Source organism: Salvelinus alpinus, chromosome 29, assembly GCF_045679555.1.
Source record: "Salvelinus alpinus chromosome 29, SLU_Salpinus.1, whole genome shotgun sequence".
NCBI classification, from domain to species: domain Eukaryota; kingdom Metazoa; phylum Chordata; class Actinopteri; order Salmoniformes; family Salmonidae; genus Salvelinus; species Salvelinus alpinus.
Window position 1 is genome coordinate 9,430,648 of NC_092114.1, and position 21,761 is coordinate 9,452,408.

The following is a 21,761-nucleotide window of genomic DNA, read 5'->3' on the forward strand; positions in this document are numbered from 1 at the left end:
TTCATGGCTTACAACAAGCTTCCTTTACCCCTGTCACAAGGGGATTCATGGCTTACAACAAGCTTCCTTTACCCCTTTCACAAGGGGATTCATGGCCTATAACAAGCTTCCTTTACCCCTTTCACAAGGGGATTCATGGCTACAACAAGCTTCCTTTACCCCTGTCACAAGGGGATTCATGGCTTACAACAAGCTTCCTTTACCCCTTTCACAAGGGGATTCATGGCTTATAACAAGCTTCCATTACCCCTTTCACAAGGGGATTCATGGCTACAACAAGTTTCCTTTACCCATTTCACAAGGGGATTCATGGCTATAACAAGCTTCCTTTACCCCTTTCACAAGGGGATTCATGGCTTACAACAAGCTTCCTTTACCCCTTTCACAAGGGGATTCATGGCTACAACAAGCTTCCTTTACCCCTTTCACAAGGGGATTCATGGCTACAACAAGCTTCCTTTACCCCTGTCACAAGGGTATTCATGGCTACAACAAGCTTCCTTTACCCCTTTCACAAGGGGATTCATGGCTTATAACAAGCTTCCATTACCCCTTTCACAAGGGGATTCATGGCTACAACAAGTTTCCTTTACCCATTTCACAAGGGGATTCATGGCTATAACAAGCTTCCTTTACCCCTTTCACAAGGGGATTCATGGCTTACAACAAGCTTCCTTTACCCCTTTCACAAGGGGATTCATGGCTACAACAAGCTTCCTTTACCCCTGTCACAAGGGGATTCATGGCTACAACAAGCTTCCTTTACCCCTTTCACAAGGGGATTCATGGCTTACAACAAGTTTCCTTTACCCATTTCACAAGGGGATTCATGGCTATAACAAGCTTCCTTTACCCCTTTCACAAGGGGATTCATGGCTTACAACACGTTTCCTTTACCCCTTTCACAAGGGGATTCATGGTTGATTTAGGATGAAATCGTCAACCCTGTTTCAGGGTTAATTTATTTATTGAATTTATTTGGCACTAACTATAGTAATTGTTTAATTTTACCTCTTGAGATGAGACGATGTGTTTTTATTAAGTTGAACAGGTACTCTTTATGGCAGAATGTACATTTAAAAAAAAATATTAATTCCAATTGTAAACAAAGTTACTACTCAAAAAGGCACCTAAAATCGGTGAAACGACCCAAATGCACCACAGGACTTTAGTTTAGGCTAGGGGGCATAACGTGGTTACGTCTGAGAAGGTGTTTCTGAGAAGGTACCTATAAGTCAGAATGCCTTTAATAATAACAAGAAGTAGAAGTTTAGTACTGAACAGAAATGATAAATTCCCAGCTTGACCAGTCTTGATCAGCTCTGGAAGTCAGAGAGACGCGGAAGTGGAATAAGGAAGTTAGTAGTTGTGAAATACAATCTTGTTGAATGTGATTACGTCGGTTTAACCAAAAAAGCTGTCCGCTGTGCCGTGGGATAAAGAGGAGGAGGATTGGATAAATCGAATAAACATAGCCTGTTGTGTCACCTTAATGGATTTACCAACTGTCATTCTTCTGTTGATGCAGCTCAGTGCCTCAGTGGTGTTAACGAAGCTTTGTGAGAGAGATGAACTCCCCTGTGTTTACAACACAATAGACCAAGGTGAAGTGGGAGGAGACTGTCTACATTATGGATATATTACTGTTGAGAGACTGTAGGGAGAGAAGAAAATATAAACACAGAGAGAGAGAGAGACAGCGACAGAGAGACAGAGACAGTGAGAGTGTGAGAGTGTGAGGGAGAGAGAGAGAGAGAGTGAGGGGGAGAGAGAGAGAGAGAGAGAGAGAGAGAGACAGAGAGAGAGAGAGAGAGAGAGAGAGAGAGAGAGAGAGAGAGAGAGAGAGAGAGAGAGAGAGAGACAGAGACAGAGAGAGAGACAGAGACAGAGACAGAGAGAGAGAGAGGGAGATAGAGGGAAAGAGTGTTATAGTCAGACTATCGAGAAAGAGAGCGTGACAAGGCATCCACCAGAAAATAATGCAGAAAGAGAGAAATATATAAATAAGTGGGTTATCCCTGTCAACATGGCGTCTCGATACAAGACTTATCCGTTGTGCTCTACGACCCCCACAAGAGTCCTGGAACTTGTCTGGAGTCAGATCAGCCAATCTGGCAACTTGTGTCTGTACGTTCAACCAGTTTCACACTCATATAGGACAGCCACAGACAAGACTCATATAGGACAGCCACAGACAAGACTCATATAGGACATCCACAGACACGACTCATATAGGACAGCCACAGACAAGACTCATATAGGACATCCACAGACAAGACTCATATAGGACATCCACAGACAAGACTCATATAGGACATCCACAGACACGACTCATATAGGACAGCCACAGACAAGACTCATATATGACATCCACAGACAAGACTCACAGACATCCACAGACAAGACTCATATAGGACATCCACAGACAAGACTCATATAGGACATCCACAGACAAGACTCATATAGGACATCCACAGACAAGACTCATATAGGACATCCACAGACAAGACTCATATAGGACATCCACAGACAAGACTCATATAGGACATCCACAGACACGACTCATATAGGACAGCCACAGACAAGACTCATATATGACATCCACAGACAAGACTCACAGACATCCACAGACAAGACTCATATAGGACATCCACAGACAAGACTCATATAGGACAGCCACATACAAGACTCATATAGGACATAGACGGACAAGACTCATAGACATCCACAGACAAGACTCATATAGGACATCCACAGACAAGACTCATATAGGACAGCCACAGACACGACTCATAGACATCCACAGACAAGACTCATATAGGACATCCACAGACAAGACTCATATAGGACATCCACAGACATGACTCATATAGGACATCCACAGACATGACTCATATAGGACAGCCACAGACAAGACTCATATAGGACATCCACAGACAAGACTCATATAGGACATCCACAGACATGACTCATATAGGACATCCACAGACAAGACTCATATAGGACATCCACAGACATGACTCATATAGGATAGCCACAGACAAGACTCATATAGGACATCCACAGACAAGACTCATATAGGACATCCACAGACAAGACTCATATAGGACATCCACAGACAAGACTCATATAGGACATCCACAGACAAGACTCATATAGGACATCCACAGACAAGACTCATATAGGACATCCACAGACATGACTCATATAGGACAGCCACAGACAAGACTCATATAGGACATCCACAGACAAGACTCATATAGGACATCCACAGACATGACTCATATAGGATAGCCACAGACAAGACTCATATAGGACAGCCACAGACAAGACTCATATAGGACATCCACAGACATGACTCATATGAAGGTACCAGGAACCATTTGGAGAGAAACAAAAGACTGTCTAGCCCTTTTCAGGGTTTAGACTCTTACGGGTTAACCCTTGCAAGGCTGCCGGCCCAGACCAGCGTCCTCAAAGCATTTTCAATGTCTCCCTATCCCTGCCTCTTGTCCCCACTTATTTTGAAGATGTACACCATTGTTCCTGTTCCAAGAAAGCAAAGGTAACTGAACTAAATGACTATCGCCCCGTAGCACTCACTTCTGTCATCATGAAGTGCTTCGAGAGGCTAGCTAAGGATCATATCACCTCTACCTTACCTGTCAGCCTAGACCCACTTCAATTTGCATACCGCCAACGCACTGAACACTGCCTTATCACACCTGGACAAGAGGAACACCTTTGTTAGAATGCTTATCACTAAGCTCAGGGCCCTGGGTCAGAACCCCGCCCTATGTAACTGAGTTCTGGACTTACTGACGGGTCGACCCCAGGTGGTGAAGGTGGGCAACAACACCTCTGCTACGCTGATCCTCAACACGGGGGGCCCCATAAGAGTGCGTGCTCAGCCCTCTCCTGTACCTCCCTGTTCACCCATGACCGCGTGGTTCCACACGTCTCCAACTCAATCATCAAGTTTGCTGATGACACAACAGTAGTAGGCCTGATTACCAACATCGACGAGACAGCGAGAAAGACAGCGAGAAAGGCCCTGGCGGAGTGGTGCCAAGAAAATAGCCTCATCATAAACAAAACAAAAGGATCTGATCGTGGACTTCAGGAGACAGCAGAGGGAGCCCGCCCCTATCCACATCGACAGGACCACAGTGGAGAAGGTGAAAAGCTTCAAGTTCCTTGACGTGCACATCACTGACAACCTGAAATGGGCCATCCACACAGACGGTGTGGTGAGGCTGAAGAAATTTGGCTTTGGCCCCTAACACCCTCACCAACTTCTACAGATGCACCATTGACAGCTTCCTGTCAGGCTGTATTACCGCCTGGTAAGGCAACCGCAGGGCTCTCCAGAGGGTGGTGCGGTCACCTGTTCACCCCACTACCATCTAGAAGGCAGAGACAGTACCGGTGTATCAAAGCTGGGACCTGAGAGACTGGAAAAACAGCTTTCATCTCCAGGCCATCAGACTGTTCAACAGTCACCACTAGCAGTGGTGTAAAGTACGCTCAGCATATGTGACAACTCCTTCAAGACTGTTGGAAAAGCATTCCAGGTGATGCTGGTTGAGAGACTGGCATAGAGAGTGCAACCCTTTCATCAAGGCAAAAGGTGGTTACTTTGAATAATCTAAAATCTAAAAGAGAGACAAAGACAGAGTGAGAGAGAGAGAGAGAGAGAGAGAGAGAGAGAGAGAGAGAGAGAGAGAGAGAGAGAGAGAGAGAGAGAGAGAGAGAGAGAGAGAGAGAGAGTTTAGAAAGCTGGAAAGGAGAGGAAAGAAAGAGACTGCCAAATGAGCACAAGGCTCAAGACTAGGGGGAGGAGGGGAATCTGTCTAAGAGAGAGAATCTTCTTTTTCAAAACTCATTGGAGGAGGTCAGAGGGGAGGGACCTCTGGCTTTCTCATCCAATAGGTTTTGAGAAGGAGGCGAGGAGAGAGGAGGCGAGGATACGGCATTGAGATTCTCCCAGGGAGTTGGAGGGCAGTGAGGAAAGCTCATTGAAATGCATGGGATATCCAAGCTGCAGCTGCAACTATCAAATCACTGCTTTTAGCCTTGACAACCACACACACATGGACACACGCACGTGGATGCACACGGACACACTGAGGAGGCGCGAGCGCACACACACACACCATCCCACGTGTCTGGTTCCTAGATGGTACATAGCGTGGGCAGATTAAACACGGTGGTGGAATCACTGTTCTAATTCTGTAGTGTAGTTTCGGTTAGCCAACTGGAACTCTCTCTCTCTCTCTCTCTCTCTCTCTCTCTCTCTCTCTCTCTCTCTCTCTCTCTCTCTCTCTCTCTCTCTCTCTCTCTCTCTCTCTCTCTCTCTCTCTCTCTCTCTCTCTCTCTCTCTCTCTCTCTCTCTCTCTCTCTCTCTCTCTCTCTCTCTCTCTCTCTCTCTCTCTCTCTCTCTCTCTCTCTCTCTCTCTCTCTCGGCAGACACCGATCTCTCTTTATTTTGAGTTGTCTGTCTTTCTCATATGGCCTCTCACTTTATCTCTCACTATATACAGCACAGAAGAATACCAGAATACCCAAAACAGCACAGAAGAATACCAGAAAGCAACCTGGAACCAAAATATCCAAACACTCTTAGATAACTTTCTGGATACCACATTCACTCACAGTAAAGAAGGCATCAATCTAGCAGTACAAAACATCAACTATATATTCAGGCAAACGGCAAAAGAAGCACAATTGAAATTGATAAAAAACAAAACAAAAAAGATCACAGATGACAACTGGTTTGATGCAGATTGTAAAATTATAAGGAAAAAACTTAGAACACTATCCAACCAAAAGCACAGAGACCCAAATAATGGTGAATTACGCCTTCATTACTGTGAGACTTTAAAACTCTATAAACGTACACTCAGAACCAAAAAAGCACAGTACAACAGAAAGCAGCTGACGCTAATTGAGGAGTCCATAAACACAAACAACTTCTGGCAAAATTGGAAAAAAATTTAAAAATCTAAACAAGAGGAATTAGCGATACAAAATGGTGACATTTGGACAACCCATTTTAAAACACTCTACAACACCGTTCAAATTGACACAAACGCAGAACAACGCCAAATTAATGAGAAGTTGAATGGATTAGAAAGAGCTATAAAGGACAATCAAAATCCACTGGACTCCCCAATTACTGACCAGGAGCTCTATAAGAAACTTCAGGCTCTCAAATTTAAAAAGGCATGCGGACCTGATGGCATCCTAAATGAGATGCTCAAACTCACTAGTGCAAAATTTCAATTGGCTATATTAAAACTGTTTAATTTGATCCTGAGTGTGGGTTATTTCCCTGACATCTGGAATCAAGGACTCATAACCCCAATCTTTAAAAACGGAGACAAATTTGACCCTAACAATTACAGAGGCATTTGTGTGAACAGAAACCTGGGGAAGGTTTTCTGTAGTATTATAAATGTAAGAGTTCTAAACTTCCTTAATAAGCACAATGTCTTGAGTAAAAGCCAAATTGGATTTATACCAAAACATCGCACGACCGATCATATTTACACCCTACACACCCTGATAGATAAACATGTCCACCAAAATAATACCAAAATATACGCTTGCTTTATCGACTTCCAAAAAGCATTTGATTCTATTTGGCACACAGGACTGTTCTACAAAGTTATTGAAAGTGGTGTAGGGGGTAAAACATATGACATAATTAAATCAATGTATACTGGCAATACGTGCAGCATTAAAATTGGCAAGAAAAGAACAGAATTCTTTAACCAGGGGCGGGGCCTTCGTCAGGGTTGCAATCTGAGCCCAGCACTCTTTAATATTTACATCAACGAATTGGCCACTATTCTAGAAAAATCCTCAGCCCCTGGTGTTAGTCTCCATAATTCAGAGGTTAAATGCCTACTCTTCGCCGATGACCTATGCCTGCTGTCACCCACAGCACATGGCCTACAGCAGAGCCTGGACCTGCTAGAGCAGTACTGCCAGACCTGGGCCCTGGCAGTAAACCCCAAAAAGACTAAAATAATGATTTTCCAGAGAAGATCCAGATCTCAGGGAATTAGACCAAAGTTCTCAATTGGTACAAAATATATAGAGCACTGCACACACTACAATTACTTAGGTTTAAAAATAAGCTCAACTGGACACCTTAATGAAGCAGTGAATGAACTGAGAGAGAAAGCACGCAGGGCATTCTACGCAATTAAAAAGCAAATTCAAATTGAAATACCTATTAAAATCTGGCTAAAACGAATTGAATATGTCATTGAACCAATTGCACTTTATGGCAGCGAGGTGTGGGGTCCACTTGCAAAACAAGATTTCATCAAATGGGACAAACATCCCATTGAAACCCTGCATGCAGAGTTCTGTAAGATTCTCCTACATGTCCAGAGGAAAACTACAAACAATGCATGCAGGGCAGAATTAGGCAAATATCCACTAATAATAAAAACTCAAAAAAGAGCAATTAAGTTTTGGAAACATCTAAAATACAGTGACCCCCTCTCATATCACTACCAAGCCCTGCAATGCCAAGAGCTGAGCAAAGAAAAGAGTCCCCTCATCCAGCTGGTCCTGGGGCTGAGTTCACAAACCTGTTCTACTAACACACTGAAGCCTCAGGACCAGAACATCCAATCAATCAGGATAAACCAAATTACAACACAGTCAAAACAAAACTATATTGCTTATTGGGAAACACAGGCACAAGCACAGAGCAAAATGCAGTGCTATCTGGCCCTAAATCGACAGTACACCGTGGCTAAATATTTGACCATGGTTACTGATCAAAACTTTAGAAAAACCTTGACAAAGTACAGGCTCAGTGAGCACAGCCTTGCCATTGAGAAGGGTAGACACAGGAAAACCTGGCTCCCTGTAGAGGAAAGGCTGTGCAACCACTGCACAATAGCAGAACCTGAGACGGAGCTGCATTTCCTGACAAAATGTCAAAAATAGAAAACAATTAGAGAGTGTCATTTCCCCAAATTTGAAACTCTTATTCAAGGTTTCAAAGACCTCTCTGATGAGGATAGGCTACCCGTCCTGTTGGGGGAGGACGCAGAGAGCTGTGGGTTGGCAGCGCACTACATTGCTGCCTGCCATAAGTTGAGGGACAGTGTCTGACAGACCAATCAACCTGCACATGTCCTTTACTGTATGTTTATTGTTATTGTTGAATGTATGGTTATTTTGACCCTTGGTTATTGTTGTTACTGTTGTCCCGTTGACAATTTTGATTCTCATTTTTACATTGTAAACAAGCTTTGGCAATATGTACATTGTTACGTCATGCCAATAAAGCAAATTGAATTGAATTGAATTGAATTGAGAGAGAGAGAGAGAGAGAGAGAGAGAGAGAGAGAGAGAGAGAGAGAGAGAGAGAGAGAGAGAGAGAGAGAGAGAGAGAGAGAGAGAGAGAGAGAGAGAGAGAGAGAGAGAGAGAGAGAGAGAGAGAGAGAGAGAGAGAGAGAGAGAGAGAGAGAGAAAGAGAGAGAGAGAGAGAGAGAGAATAGTGTCTGTCATTGAGCCACTGAGTGGGTGCCCGAGGAGGCATTCTCCCCATTATCACACCTTAGGATTGTAGGAACAAGACTATCATTGGGTCCTTGGGGAGGCTGACTCTACGGCGTGTATGACAACTCACCAGTCTCCTCCCCTCTCATGGGACACAACAGCACAGCACACAGAGAGAGAGAGAGTGTAATGTTTACTGTTCATTTTTATTGTGTATTTCACTTGTGTATATTATCTACTCCACTTGCTTTGGCAATGTTAACATTTGTTTCCCATGCCAAAAAAGCCCCTTGAAATGAGAGGAGAGAGAGAGAGAGACTGAGAGAATGAGAGACAGAGAGACAGAGAGACAGAGAGAGAGAGAGCGAGAGAGAGAGAGAGAGAGAGAGAGAGAGAGAGAGAGAGAGAGAGAGAGAGAGACAGAGAGAGACAGAGAGAGACTGAGAGAATGAGAGACAGAGAGACAGAGAGACAGAGAGAGAGAGAGCGAGAGAGAGAGAGAGAGAGAGAGAGAGAGAGAGAGAGAGCGCACACACAAGTGTTGTAAGGTTTTATGAGACAGCTTAAGACGGGGTCAGGTGTGATGGATTGATGCTCTTTGATCCACCTGCACAGTGAGATATTGGTGTGGACCTCAATCTTCCAACCAAATGTTCCATGTACATCAATGAAATATCTATTTGCGTTTAAAATGCAGGGCACATGGGTACCAAATATATATATTATGTCAGACATTGGTTTCCATGTCTGATGGGGAAATATATATATATTATGTCAGAAATTATTACCCATGTCTGATGCACTCTGAAAATATGTATCCTCTGGAGATATATTTGGTGATGTAAAAGGCCTTGGAGTGAAGGGGCTCCTTTAAGTGTCAGAGTAGATCAGTGCTGATTTAGAATCTAGAATCAGGTCACCCCTGTCATCATGTTAATTGATCTAGAATCAGGTCACCCCTGTCATCCTGTTAATTGATCTAGAATCAGGTCACCCCTGTCATCCCGTTTATTGATCTAGAATCAGGTCACCCCTGTCATCCTGTTAATTGATCTAGAATCAGGTCACCCCTGTCATCCTGTTAATTGATCTAGAATCAGGTCACCCCTGTCATCTTGTTAATTGATCTAGAATCAGGTCACCCCTGTCATCCTGTTAATTGATCTAGAATCAGGTCACCCCTGTCATCATGTTAATTGATCTAGAATCAGGTCACCCCTGTCATCCTGTTAGTTGATCTAGAATCAGGTCACCCCTGTCATCCTGTTAACTGATCTAGAATTAGGTCACCCCAGTCCATGTCATCCTGTTAATTGATCTAGAATCAGGTCACCCCTGTCATCTTGTTAATTGATCTAGAATCAGGTCACCCCTGTCATCTTGTTAATTGATCTAGAATCAGGTCACCCCTGTCATCTTGTTAATTGATCTAGAATCAGGTCACCCCTGTCATCCTGTTAATTGATCTAGAATCAGGTCACCCCTGTCATCCTGTTAATTGATCTAGAATCAGGTCACCCCTGCCATCCCGTTAATTGATCTAGAATCAGGTCACCCCTGTCATCCTGTTAATTGATCTAGAATCAGGTCACCCCTGTCCATTGCATCCTGTTAATTGATCTTGAATCAGGTCACCCCTGTCATCCCGTTAATTGATCTAGAATCCATTCACCCCTGTCATCCTGTTAATTGATCTAGAATCAGGTCACCCCTGTCATCCTGTTAATTGATCTAGAATCAGGTCACCCCTGTCATCCTGTTAACTGATCTAGAATCAGGTCACCCCAGTCCATGTCATCTTGTTAATTGATCTAGAATCAGGTCACCCCTGTCATCCTGTTAATTGATCTAGAATCAGGTCACCCCTGTCATCATGTTAATTGATCTAGAATCAGGTCACCCCTGTCATCCTGTTAATTGATCTAGAATCAGGTCACCCCTGTCATCCTGTTAATTGATCTAGAATCAGGTCACCCCTGTCATCCTGTTAATTGATCTAGAATCAGGTCACCCCTGTCATCCTGTTAACTGATCTAGAATCAGGTCACCCCTGTCCATGTCATCCTGTTAATTGATCTAGAATCAGGTCTCCCCTGTCATCTTGTTAATTGATCTAGAATCAGGTCACCCCTGTCCATGTCATCCTGTTAATTGATCTAGAATTAGGTCACCCATGTCATCCTGTTAATTGATCTAGAATCAGGTCACCCCTGTCATCTTGTTAATTGATCTAGAATCAGGTCACCCCCTGTCCATGTAATCTTGTTAATTGATCTAGAATCAGGTCACCCCCTGTCCATGTAATCTTGTTAATTGATCTAGAATTAGGTCACCCATGTCATCCTGTTAATTGATCTAGAATCAGGTCACCCCTGTCATCTTGTTAATTGATCTAGATTCAGGTCACCCCCTGTCCATGTAATCTTGTTAATTGATCTAGAATCAGGTCACCCCTCTCCATGTAATCTTGTTAATTGATCTAGAATCAGGTCACCCCTCTCCATGTAATCTTGTTAATTGATCCCATTAAAGGCAGATCAGGAAAAGTCCTCTTACCTTCACAGGAGGGCGGAGGCCCCTGAAACTCCAGGTGAGTCCCCAGACGACAGGTCAGAATGTTGTTCCCACTCAACTTGTACCCTGGCAGACACCTGTAACGCACTATGTCACCTGGAGGAGGGAGGGAGGGTGGTGAGGGGGAGGGAGGGAGGGAGGAAGGAAGGGAGGAGGGGAGGAGGGATAGAGGGGGGGGGGGGGGGGCGATAGAGAGAGTAACTACTGTGAATTTGTCTTCATTATTTCATCCACACAAACTGAAAAGGAGAAACATCCCAAATCATAGGGCTCTGGTCTAAAGTAGTGCACTATATAGGTAATAGGGTTCCATAGGGCTCTGGTCTGAAGTAGTGCACTATGTAGGGAATAGGGTGCCATAGGGCTCTGGTCTAAAGTAGTGCACTATATAGGGAATAGGGTTCCATAGGGCTCTGGTCTAAAGTAGTGCACTATATATAGGGAATAGAGTTTCATTTGGGATGCACCCTAAATATGATCTATCTCCTCTTGCTCTGTTTGGGTCATCATTATTCATTTCCTGTTCACCCATGGCCCTCTGGGTACTGTAGTTTGGTAGTGAATCAGCCATTGGCCCAGTTGGATGTGTAGTCCTTGCTATGGAGGAGCCGTTTCTCCTCAACACTGGAAAGTATGGCAGGTGTGAGTGTGTGTGTGTGTGTGTGTGTGTGTGTGTGTGTGTGTGTGTGTGTGTGTGTGTGTGTGTGTGTGTGTGTGTGTGTGTGTGTGTGTGTGTGTGTGTGTGTGTGTGTGTGTGTGTGTGTGTGTGTGTGTTGACTTACCAATTTTAAATTCCTTGCTGGCCATTAAGATGTCAGCATTGGGTATGATAGGGGGAGGCAGGCAGAACTGAAGTGTGTACGCTAGAGAGAGAGAGAGAGAGAGAGAGAGAGAGAGAGAGAGAGAGAGAGAGAGAGAGAGAGAGAGAGAGAGAGAGACAGAGACAGAGAGAGAGAGAGACAGAGAGAGAGAGAGACAGAGAGAGAGAGAGAGAGACAGAGAGAGAGAGAGAGAGAGAGAGAGAGAGAGAGAGAGAGAGAGAGAGAGAGAGAGAGAGAGAGAGAGAGAGAGAGAGAGAGACAGAGAGAGAGAGAGAGAGAGAGAGACAGAGAGAGAGAGAGAGAGAACAAACACTATTGTAAATACATCCCATATTTATTTATATTCCCTTTTGGACGTAATTACAACACTGTATATAGACATACTATGACATTTGAAATGTCTTTATTCTTTTGGAAAGAAGTTTAATGTTAACTGTACATTTTTTAATGTATATTATCCAAATACACCATAGCATGCGCTATGGGTCCGCGGTCAAACGACCACCCCTCATCACTGTCAAACGCTCCCTAAAACACTTCTGCGAGCAGGCCTTTCTAATCGACCTGAACCGGGTATCCTGGAAGGATATTGATCAGTCGAGGATGCCTGGTCGTACTTTAAAAGTAATTTCCTCACCATCTTAAATAAGCATGCCCCATTCAAAAAACTAAAAACAGATATAGCCCTTGGTTCATTCCAGACCTGACTGCCCTCGACCAGCACAAAAACATCCTGTGGCGGACTACATCGAATAGTTCCCGCGATATGCAACTGTTCAGGGAAGTCAGGAACCAAAACACGCAGTCAGTCAGGAAAGCAAAGACTAACAGAAATTTGCTCTGTTCACAAACACAAACACACCCCACAGAGCCCCAGGACAGCAACACAATTAGACCCAACCAAATCATGAGATAACAAAAGATAATTACTTGACACATTTGGAAAAAATTGACAAAACACCTGAGCAAACTAGAATGCTATTTGGCCCTAAACAGAAAGTACACAGCGGCAGAATACCTGACCACTGTGACTGTACAACTTAAGGAAAGGTTTGATTATGAACAGACTCCGTGAGCATAGCCTTGCTATTGAGAAAGGCCGTCGAAGGCAGACCTGGCTCTCAAGAGAAGACAGGCTATGTGCACACTGCCCACAAAATGAGGTGGAAACTGAGCTGCACTTCCTAACCTCCTGCCCAATGTATGACCATATTAGAGACACATATTTCCCTCAGATTAGACAGACCCACGAAGAATTAGAAAACAAACCTGATTTCGATATTCTACCATTCTACCAAATCTATTGGGTGAAACACCACAGTGTGCCATCACAGCAGCAAGATTTGTGACCTGTTGCCACCAGAAAAGGGCAACCAGTGAAGAACAAACACCGTTGTAAATACAACCCATATTTATGTATATTTATTCTACCTTTGTTTTTTAACTATTTGCACATAATATGATATTTGAAATGTCTTTTTTCTTTTGGAAATTTTGTTAGTGTATTGTTAACTGTTAATTATGTTGTATATTTTACTTTTGTTTATCTTCAACCTATCGCTTCAACCACGCACCTGCCCGCCCGTCCAGCATCACTACTCTGGATGGTTCTGACTTAGAATATGTGGACAACTACAAATACCTAGGTGTCTGGTTAGACTATAAACTCTCCTTCGAGACTGACATTAAGCATCTCCAATCCAAGAATAGAATTGGCTTCCTATTTCACAACAAAGCCTCCTTCACTCATGCTGCCAAACATTCCCTCGTAAAACTGACCATCCTACCGATCCTCGACTTCGTCGATGTAATTTACAAAATAGCCTACAACACTCTACTCAGCAAATTGGATGCAATCTATCACAGTGCCATCTGTTTTGTCACCAAAGCCCCATATACTACCCACCACTGCGACCTGTACGCTCTCGTTGGCTGGCCCTCGCTTCATATTCGTCGCCAAACCCACTGGCGCCAGGTCATCTATAAGTCTCTGCTAGGTAAAGACCCTCCTTATCTCAGCTCACTGGTCACCATAGCAGCACCCACTCGTAGCACGCGCTCCAGCAGGTATATCTCACTGGTCACCCCCAAAGCAAAATCCTCCTTTGGCCGCCTTTCCTTCCAGTTCTCTGCTGCCAATGACTGGAACGAACTGCAAAAATCACTGAAGCTGGAGACTCATATCTCCCTCACTAACTTTAAATACCATCTGTCAGAGCAGCTTACAGATCACTGCACCTGTACATAGCCCATCTGTCAATAGCCCATCCAACTACCTCATCCCCATACTGTATTTATTTATTTATGGCTGGTATTTAAAGCTAGTGAGGGAGATATGAGTCTCCAGCTTCAGTGATTTTTGCTTCTTTGCACCCCAGTATCTCTACTTGCACATTCATCTTCTGCACATTTATCATTCCAGTGTTTAATTGCTATATTGTAATTACTTCACCACCATGGCCTATTTATTGCCTTAACTCCCTTATCTTACCTCATTTGCACTCTCTGTATATATACTTTTTTGTTTTCTTTTTTCTCTACTGTATTATTGACTGTATGTTTGTTTTACTCCATGTGTAACTCTGTGTTGTTGTATGTGTCGAACTGCTTTGCTTTATCTTGGCCAGGTCGCAGTTGTAAATGAGAACTTGTTCTCAACTGGCCTACCTGGTTAAATAAAGGTGAAATACAAATAAATAACAATAATCTACTTGACTTGCTTTGGCAATGTTAACATGCCAATAAAGCTCTTCAATTAAAATTGAATTGATTGACAGAGAGAGAGAGAGAGAGAGAGAGAGAGAGAGAGAGAGAGAGAGAGAGAGAGAGAGAGAGAGAGAGAGAGAGAGAGAGAGAGAGAGAGAGAGAGAGAGAGAGAGAGAGAGAGAGAGACAGAGAGACAGAGAGACAGAGACACAGAGACACAGAGACACAGAGACACAGAGACACAGAGAGTGAGAGAGTGAGAGAGTGAGAGAGTGAGAGAGTGAGAGAGTGAGAGAGTGAGAGTGAGAGTGAGAGAGAGAGAGTAAGAGAGAGAGAGAGAGAGAGAGAGACAGAGACAGAGAGTGATGATACTCTGCATACCTTGATAGTTGATTCGGAACAGTCCACCTTTCTCAGTGTTGCTACGGAAACGAACTAGGATCTGATTGGACGTGCTGCTGGCGGGTTCATTGGGCTCACCATCCGTAAACACACCTAGCTTCCTGGCTGTCTCCTGGGGGCCGTCCCTGTGGGGTGACAGGTGAGGGGTCAGAGGTTAAAAGGGGTCCGTGGTGACGTGGCAGATTCCTTGTCAGCCATTCAGCTCTAAAACCAACTGTCTTTAGCTGTCAGCGTGTGTGTGTGTGTGTGTGTGTGTGTGTGTGTGTGTGTGTGTGTGTGTGTGTGTGTGTGTGTGTGTGTGTGTGTGTGTGTGTGTGTGTGTGTGTGTGTGTGTGTGTGTGTATCCAAGATTACACCAGGCTGGAGAGAGCTAATTCACAATGTTAGTCCCAAATAGCACCCTGTCCCCTACATAGTACACTACTACCCTATGGGCCCTGGTCAAAAGTAGTGCACCACGTAGGAAAGAGCGGGCCATTTGGGACGTAGCACAGTGCTATAGCCAAGCAAGCCCACTCAGTGTAACGCCTGTCGTTGGAATGAGGTGAGGACCAAAGCGCAGCGTGGTAAGTGTCCATATTCAATTTAATAACTGAACACTAAGAATACAAAAATAACAACGTGAATGATACAAAACGAAAACGAAACAGTCCCGTATGGTGAAAACACAGACACAGGAAAACAACCACCCACAAAACACAATAGAAAACAGGCTACCTAAATATGGCTCCCAATCAGAGACAACGACTGACACCTGCCTCTGATTGAGAACCATACTAGGCCAAACACATAGAAATATAACAATAGAACAAAACATAGAACAACAACATAGAATGCCCACCCCAACTCACGCTCTGACCAAACTAAAATAAAGACATAACAAAAGGAACTAACGTCAGAACGTGACACTCAGTTGCTCAGTGGCAGACTCGGGCACAGTGACAGCAGTGGAGGTTGAGATGGTTGTTCCACCAATCAGGTGGTCAAGAAAAACGGTTGATTTCACCTAACTGTAACACTCTGTCATAAAGAGCACATGTTCAACTTCATAAAAAAAAAAAAACACGTTTTACAATCTAAGTAAAATGAAAAATACTATTCTAAGTGCCTTATAAAGTAGGGTAGACCATAACAGAGTTGACATCTTAAGCCCTAAGTCGCCTTGTGACAGGGGGAATGGAAGCCTGTTGTGCAACAGGGACATTTAATGCAACTGTTTATTTTATTGTGAAAACACTTCTAGCCTGTCAGGGTAGCATGGTAACAGGGTAGCATGGTAACAGGGTAGCATGGTAACAGGGTAGCATGGTAACAGGGTAGCATGGTAACAGGGTAGCATGGTAACAGGGTAGCATGGTAACAGGGTAGCATGGTAACAGGGTAGCATGGTAACAGGGTAGCATGGTAACAGGGTAGCAGGGTAACAGGGTAGCATGGTAACAGGGTAGAATGGTAACAGGGTAGCAGGGTAACAGGGTAGCATGGTAACAGGGTAGCATGGTAACAGGGTAGCATGGTAACAGAGTAGCATGGTAACAGGGTAGAATGGTAACAGGGTAGCATGGTAACAGGGTAACATGGTAACAGGGTAACAGGGTAGCATGGTAACAGGGTAGCATGGTAACAGGGTAGCATGGTAACAGGGTAACATGGTAACAGGGTAACAGGGTAGCAGGGTAGCATGGTAACATGGTAGCAGGGTAGCAGGGTAGCATGGTAACATGGTAGCAGGGTAACAGGGTAACAGGGTAACATGGTAGCAGGGTACAGGGTAGCAGGGTAGCATGGTAACAGGGTAGCAGGGTAGCAGGGTAACATGGTAACAGGGTAACAGGGTAGCAGGGTAGCATGGTAGCAGGGTAGCAGGGTAGCATGGTAACATGGTAGCAGGGTAACAGGGTAACAGGGTAACAAGGTAACAGGGTAACAGGGTAACATGGTAGCAGGGTAACATGGTAACAGGGTAGCATGGTAACAGGGTAACAGGGTAACATGGTAGCAGGGTAACATGGTAACATGGTAGCAGGGTAACATGGTAACATGGTAGCAGGGTAACATGGTAACATGGTAGCAGGGTAACAGGGTAACAGGGTAGCAGGGTAGAAGGGTAACAGGGTAACAGGATAACATGGTAACATGGTAGCAGGGTAACAGGGTAACAGGGTAACATGGTAACAGGGTAACAGGGTAACAGGGTAACATGGTAACAGGGTAACATGGTAACAGGGTAACATGGTAGCAGGGTAACATGGTAACATGGTAGCAGGGTAACAGGGTAACAGGGTAGCAGGGTAGAAGGGTAACAGGGTAACAGGATAACATGGTAACATGGTAGCAGGGTAACAGGGTAACAGGGTAACATGGTAACAGGGTAACAGGGTAACATGGTAACATGGTAACATGGTAGCAGGGTAACATGGTAACATGGTAGCAGGGTAACATGGTAACATGGTAGCAGGGTAACATGGTAACATGGTAGCAGGGTAACATGGTAACATGGTAGCAGGGTAACATGGTAACATGGTAGCAGGGTAACAGGGTAACAGGGTAGCAGGGTAGAAGGGTAACAGGGTAACATGATAACATGGTAACATGGTAGCAGGGTAACAGGGTAACAGGGTAACATGGTAACAGGGTAACAGGGTAACAGGGTAACATGGTAACAGGGTAGCATGGTAACATGGTAGCAGGGTAACAGGGTAGCAGGGTAACAGGGTAGAAGGGTAACAGGGTAGCAGGGTAACATGGTAACAGGGTAACAGGGTAGCAGGGTAACAGGGTAGCAGGGTAACAGGGTAGCAGGGTAACAGGGTAACAGGGTAGCAGGGTAACATGGTAACAGGGTAACAGGGTAGCAGGGTAACAGGGTAGCAGGGTAACATGGTAACAGGGTAGCAGGGTAACAGGGTAGAAGGGTAACAGGGTAACAGGGTAATGACTCATAATAGGGTACCATGGTAACAGGGTAGCAGGGTAACAGGGTAACAGGGTAGCAGGGTAACAGGGTAGCATGGTAACATGGTAGCAGGGTAACAGGGTAGCAGGGTAACAGGGTAGAAGGGTAGCAGGGTAACAGGGTAACAGGGTAACAGGGTAACAGGGTAACAGGGTAACAGGGTAGAAGGGTAACAGGGTAGCATGGTAACATGGTAGAAGGGTAACAGGGTAGCAGGGTAACAGGGTAGCAGGGTAACAGGGTAGAAGGGTAACAGGGTAGCATGGTAACATGGTAGCAGGGTAACAGGGTAGCAGGGTAACAGGGTAGAAGGGTAACAGGGTAGAATGGTAACATGGTAACAGGGTAACATGGTAACAGGGTAACAGGGTAACAGGGTAGCAGGGTAACAGGGTAACAGGGTAGCAGGGTAACAGGGTAACAGGGTAGCATGGTAACAGGGTAGAATGGTAACAGGGTAACATGGTAACAGGGTAACAGGGTAACAGGGTAACAGGGTAACAGGGTAGAAGGGTAGCATGGTAACATGGTAACATGGTAACAGGGTAACATGGTAACAGGGTAACATGGTAACAGGGTAGCAGGGTAACAGGGTAACAGGGTAGCATGGTAACAGGGTAGCATGGTAACAGGGTAACATGGTAACAGTGTAACAGGGTAACATGGTAACAGGGTAACATGGTAACAGGGTAGAAGGGTAGCATGGTAACAGGGTAACATGGTAACATGGTAACAGTGTAACATGGTAACAGGGTAACATGGTAACAGTGTAACATGGTAAAAGGGTAACAGGGTAACATGGTAACAGGGTAACAGGGTAGCAGGGTAACATGGTAACATGGTAACATTGTAGCAGGGTAACAGGGTAACAGGGTAACATGGTAACATGGTAACATGGTAACATGGTAACATGGTAACAGGGTAACATGGTAACATTGTAGCAGGGTAACAGGGTAATGGCTCATAATATGGTACCATGGTAACAGGGTAGCAGGGTAACAGGGTAACAGGGTAGCAGGGTAACAGGGTAGCATGGTAACATGGTAGCAGGGTAACAGGGTAGCAGGGTAACAGGTTAGAAGGGTAGCAGGGTAACAGGGTAACAGGGTAACAGGGTAACAGGGTAACAGGGTAGCAGGGTAACAGGGTAGCATGGTAACATGGTAGAAGGGTAACAGGGTAGCAGGGTAACAGGGTAGCAGGGTAACAGGGTAGAAGGGTAACAGGGTAGCATGGTAACATGGTAGCAGGGTAACAGGGTAGAATGGTAACAGGGTAGAAGGGTAACAGGGTAGAATGGTAACATGGTAACAGGGTAACATGGTAACAGGGTAACAGGGTAACAGGGTAGCAGGGTAACAGGGTAACAGGGTAGCAGGGTAACAGGGTAACAGGGTAGCATGGTAACAGGGTAGAATGGTAACAGGGTAACATGGTAACAGGGTAACATGGTAACAGGGTAACAGGGTAACAGGGTAACAGGGTAGAAGGGTAGCATGGTAACATGGTAACATGGTAACAGGGTAACATGGTAACATGGTAACAGGGTAACATGGTAACAGGGTAGCAGGGTAACAGGGTAACAGGGTAGCATGGTAACAGGGTAGCATGGTAACAGGGTAACATGGTAACAGGGTAACAGGGTAACAGGGTAACAGGGTAACAGGGTAGAAGGGTAGCATGGTAACAGGGTAACATGGTAACATGGTAACAGTGTAACATGGTAACAGGGTAACATGGTAACAGTGTAACATGGTAAAAGGGTAACAGGGTAACATGGTAACAGGGTAACAGGGTAACAGGGTAACAGGGTAACAGGGTAGCAGGGTAACAGGGTAGCATGGTAACATGGTAGAAGGGTAACAGGGTAGCAGGGTAACAGGGTAGCAGGGTAACAGGGTAGAAGGGTAACAGGGTAGCATGGTAACATGGTAGCAGGGTAACAGGGTAGCAGGGTAACAGGGTAGAAGGGTAACAGGGTAGAATGGTAACATGGTAACAGGGTAACATGGTAACAGGGTAACAGGGTAACAGGGTAGCATGGTAACAGGGTAACAGGGTAGTAGGGTAACAGGGTAACAGGGTAGCATGGTAACAGGGTAGAATGGTAACAGGGTAACATGGTAACAGGGTAACATGGTAACAGGGTAACAGGGTAACAGGGTAACAGGGTAGAAGGGTAGCATGGTAACATGGTAACATGGTAACAGGGTAACATGGTAACATGGTAACAGGGTAACATGGTAACAGGGTAGCAGGGTAACAGGGTAACAGGGTAGCATGGTAACAGGGTAGCATGGTAACAGGGTAACATGGTAACAGGGTAACAGGGTAACAGGGTAACAGGGTAGAAGGGTAGCATGGTAACAGGGTAACATGGTAACATGGTAACAGTGTAACATGGTAACAGGGTAACATGGTAACAGTGTAACATGGTAAAAGGGTAACAGGGTAACATGGTAACAGGGTAACAGGGTAGCAGGGTAACATGGTAACATGGTAAAATTGTAGCAGGGTAACAGGGTAACAGGGTAACATGGTAACATGGTAACATGGTAACATGGTAACATGGTAACAGGGTAACATGGTAACATTGTAGCAGGGTAACAGGGTAATGGCTCATAATATGGTTTTGAGTGGGTTGAAATATTCCTAGAAGTCACAGAGGGGACATGGAGGGAAGTCAATCACCACCTTCCGGAGACACCTGAAACCCCACCTCTTTAAGGAATACCTAGGGTAGGATAAAGTAATCCTTCTCACCCCCCCCCCCCTTAAAAGATTTAGATGCACTATTGTAAAGTGGCTGTTCCACTGGATGTCATAAGGTGAATGCACCAATTTGTAAGTCGCTCTGGATAAGAGCGTCTGCTAAATGACTTAAATGTAAATGTAAATGTAATGTAATGGAAGTCACAGAGGGGACATGGAGGGACACTGGCAACATCACGCAGGTCAAATCCTATCCCTGCCCTGCATTCTGAATATATAAACAAAGCCAACATGGAAAAGACAAAGGTGGGAGAGAAAGAGAGAAGAGAGAGAGAGAGACAAGGACTGTGTCTGACAAACGCAGGGTTCTATGGACAAATACATTTTCCTTACAATATCCTTTGAGAACGCCAGGAAATATATTGTGCCTTGATCCAATTCAAGAGACAGACACACAAGTAGTACATTTTCACAATAACACAATTTAGCACAAGGGCAACAACGACGTCAACAATAAACAACGACGTCAACAATAAACAACGACGTCAACAATAAACAACGACGTCAACAATAAACAAATGAACTGTATCTCATGTAACTTCTTCTTTTAACCTTTAACCTTTTAACCTTCAAGACAACAAACTCAAGCTGCCCTCCAAGGTTCAACCAGGAGCATTCAGTCACAGTAGGCAGCATCCCAAATTACACCCTGCACTTTCTAATAAACTCGCTCACCGAGTCAGCGTATATCTCAATGTTGTTTTCTGAACTGAGCGTCTCCTGTTTCGGTTTCTGTCTATAGGCTGGGAGCAACGACATGGAGTCATGGTCAGATTTACCAAAGGGAGGGAGGGGGAGGGCTTTGTATGCGTCGCGGAAGTTAGAGTAGCAATGGTCCAGAATGATACCAGCTCGTGTCGCGCATTCGAGATGCTGATAGATTTTAGGAAGTCTTGTTCTCAGATTAGCTTTGTTAAAATCCCCAGCTACAATAAATGCAGCCTCAGGATATATGGTGTCCAGTTTACATAGAGTTCAGTTCTTTCAGGGCCGTAAAGGCA

The 21,761-nt window shown here is 44.6% G+C and overlaps 1 protein-coding gene across 1 annotated transcript in view; it reads right to left on the reverse strand.

Moving 5' to 3' along the window:
• The window catches only part of csmd2 (CUB and Sushi multiple domains 2), an 899,615-nt gene that overhangs the window by 195,631 nt on the left and 682,223 nt on the right, over positions 1–21,761 (reverse strand). The window contains exons 40-42 of the mRNA XM_071373664.1: positions 15,012–15,157; positions 11,886–11,966; positions 11,086–11,199 (exon numbers count right to left, since the gene is read on the reverse strand). Of these exons, the coding sequence (XP_071229765.1) occupies positions 11,086–11,199; positions 11,886–11,966; positions 15,012–15,157 (341 nt within the window). The remainder of the gene's footprint in view (positions 1–11,085; positions 11,200–11,885; positions 11,967–15,011; positions 15,158–21,761) is intronic.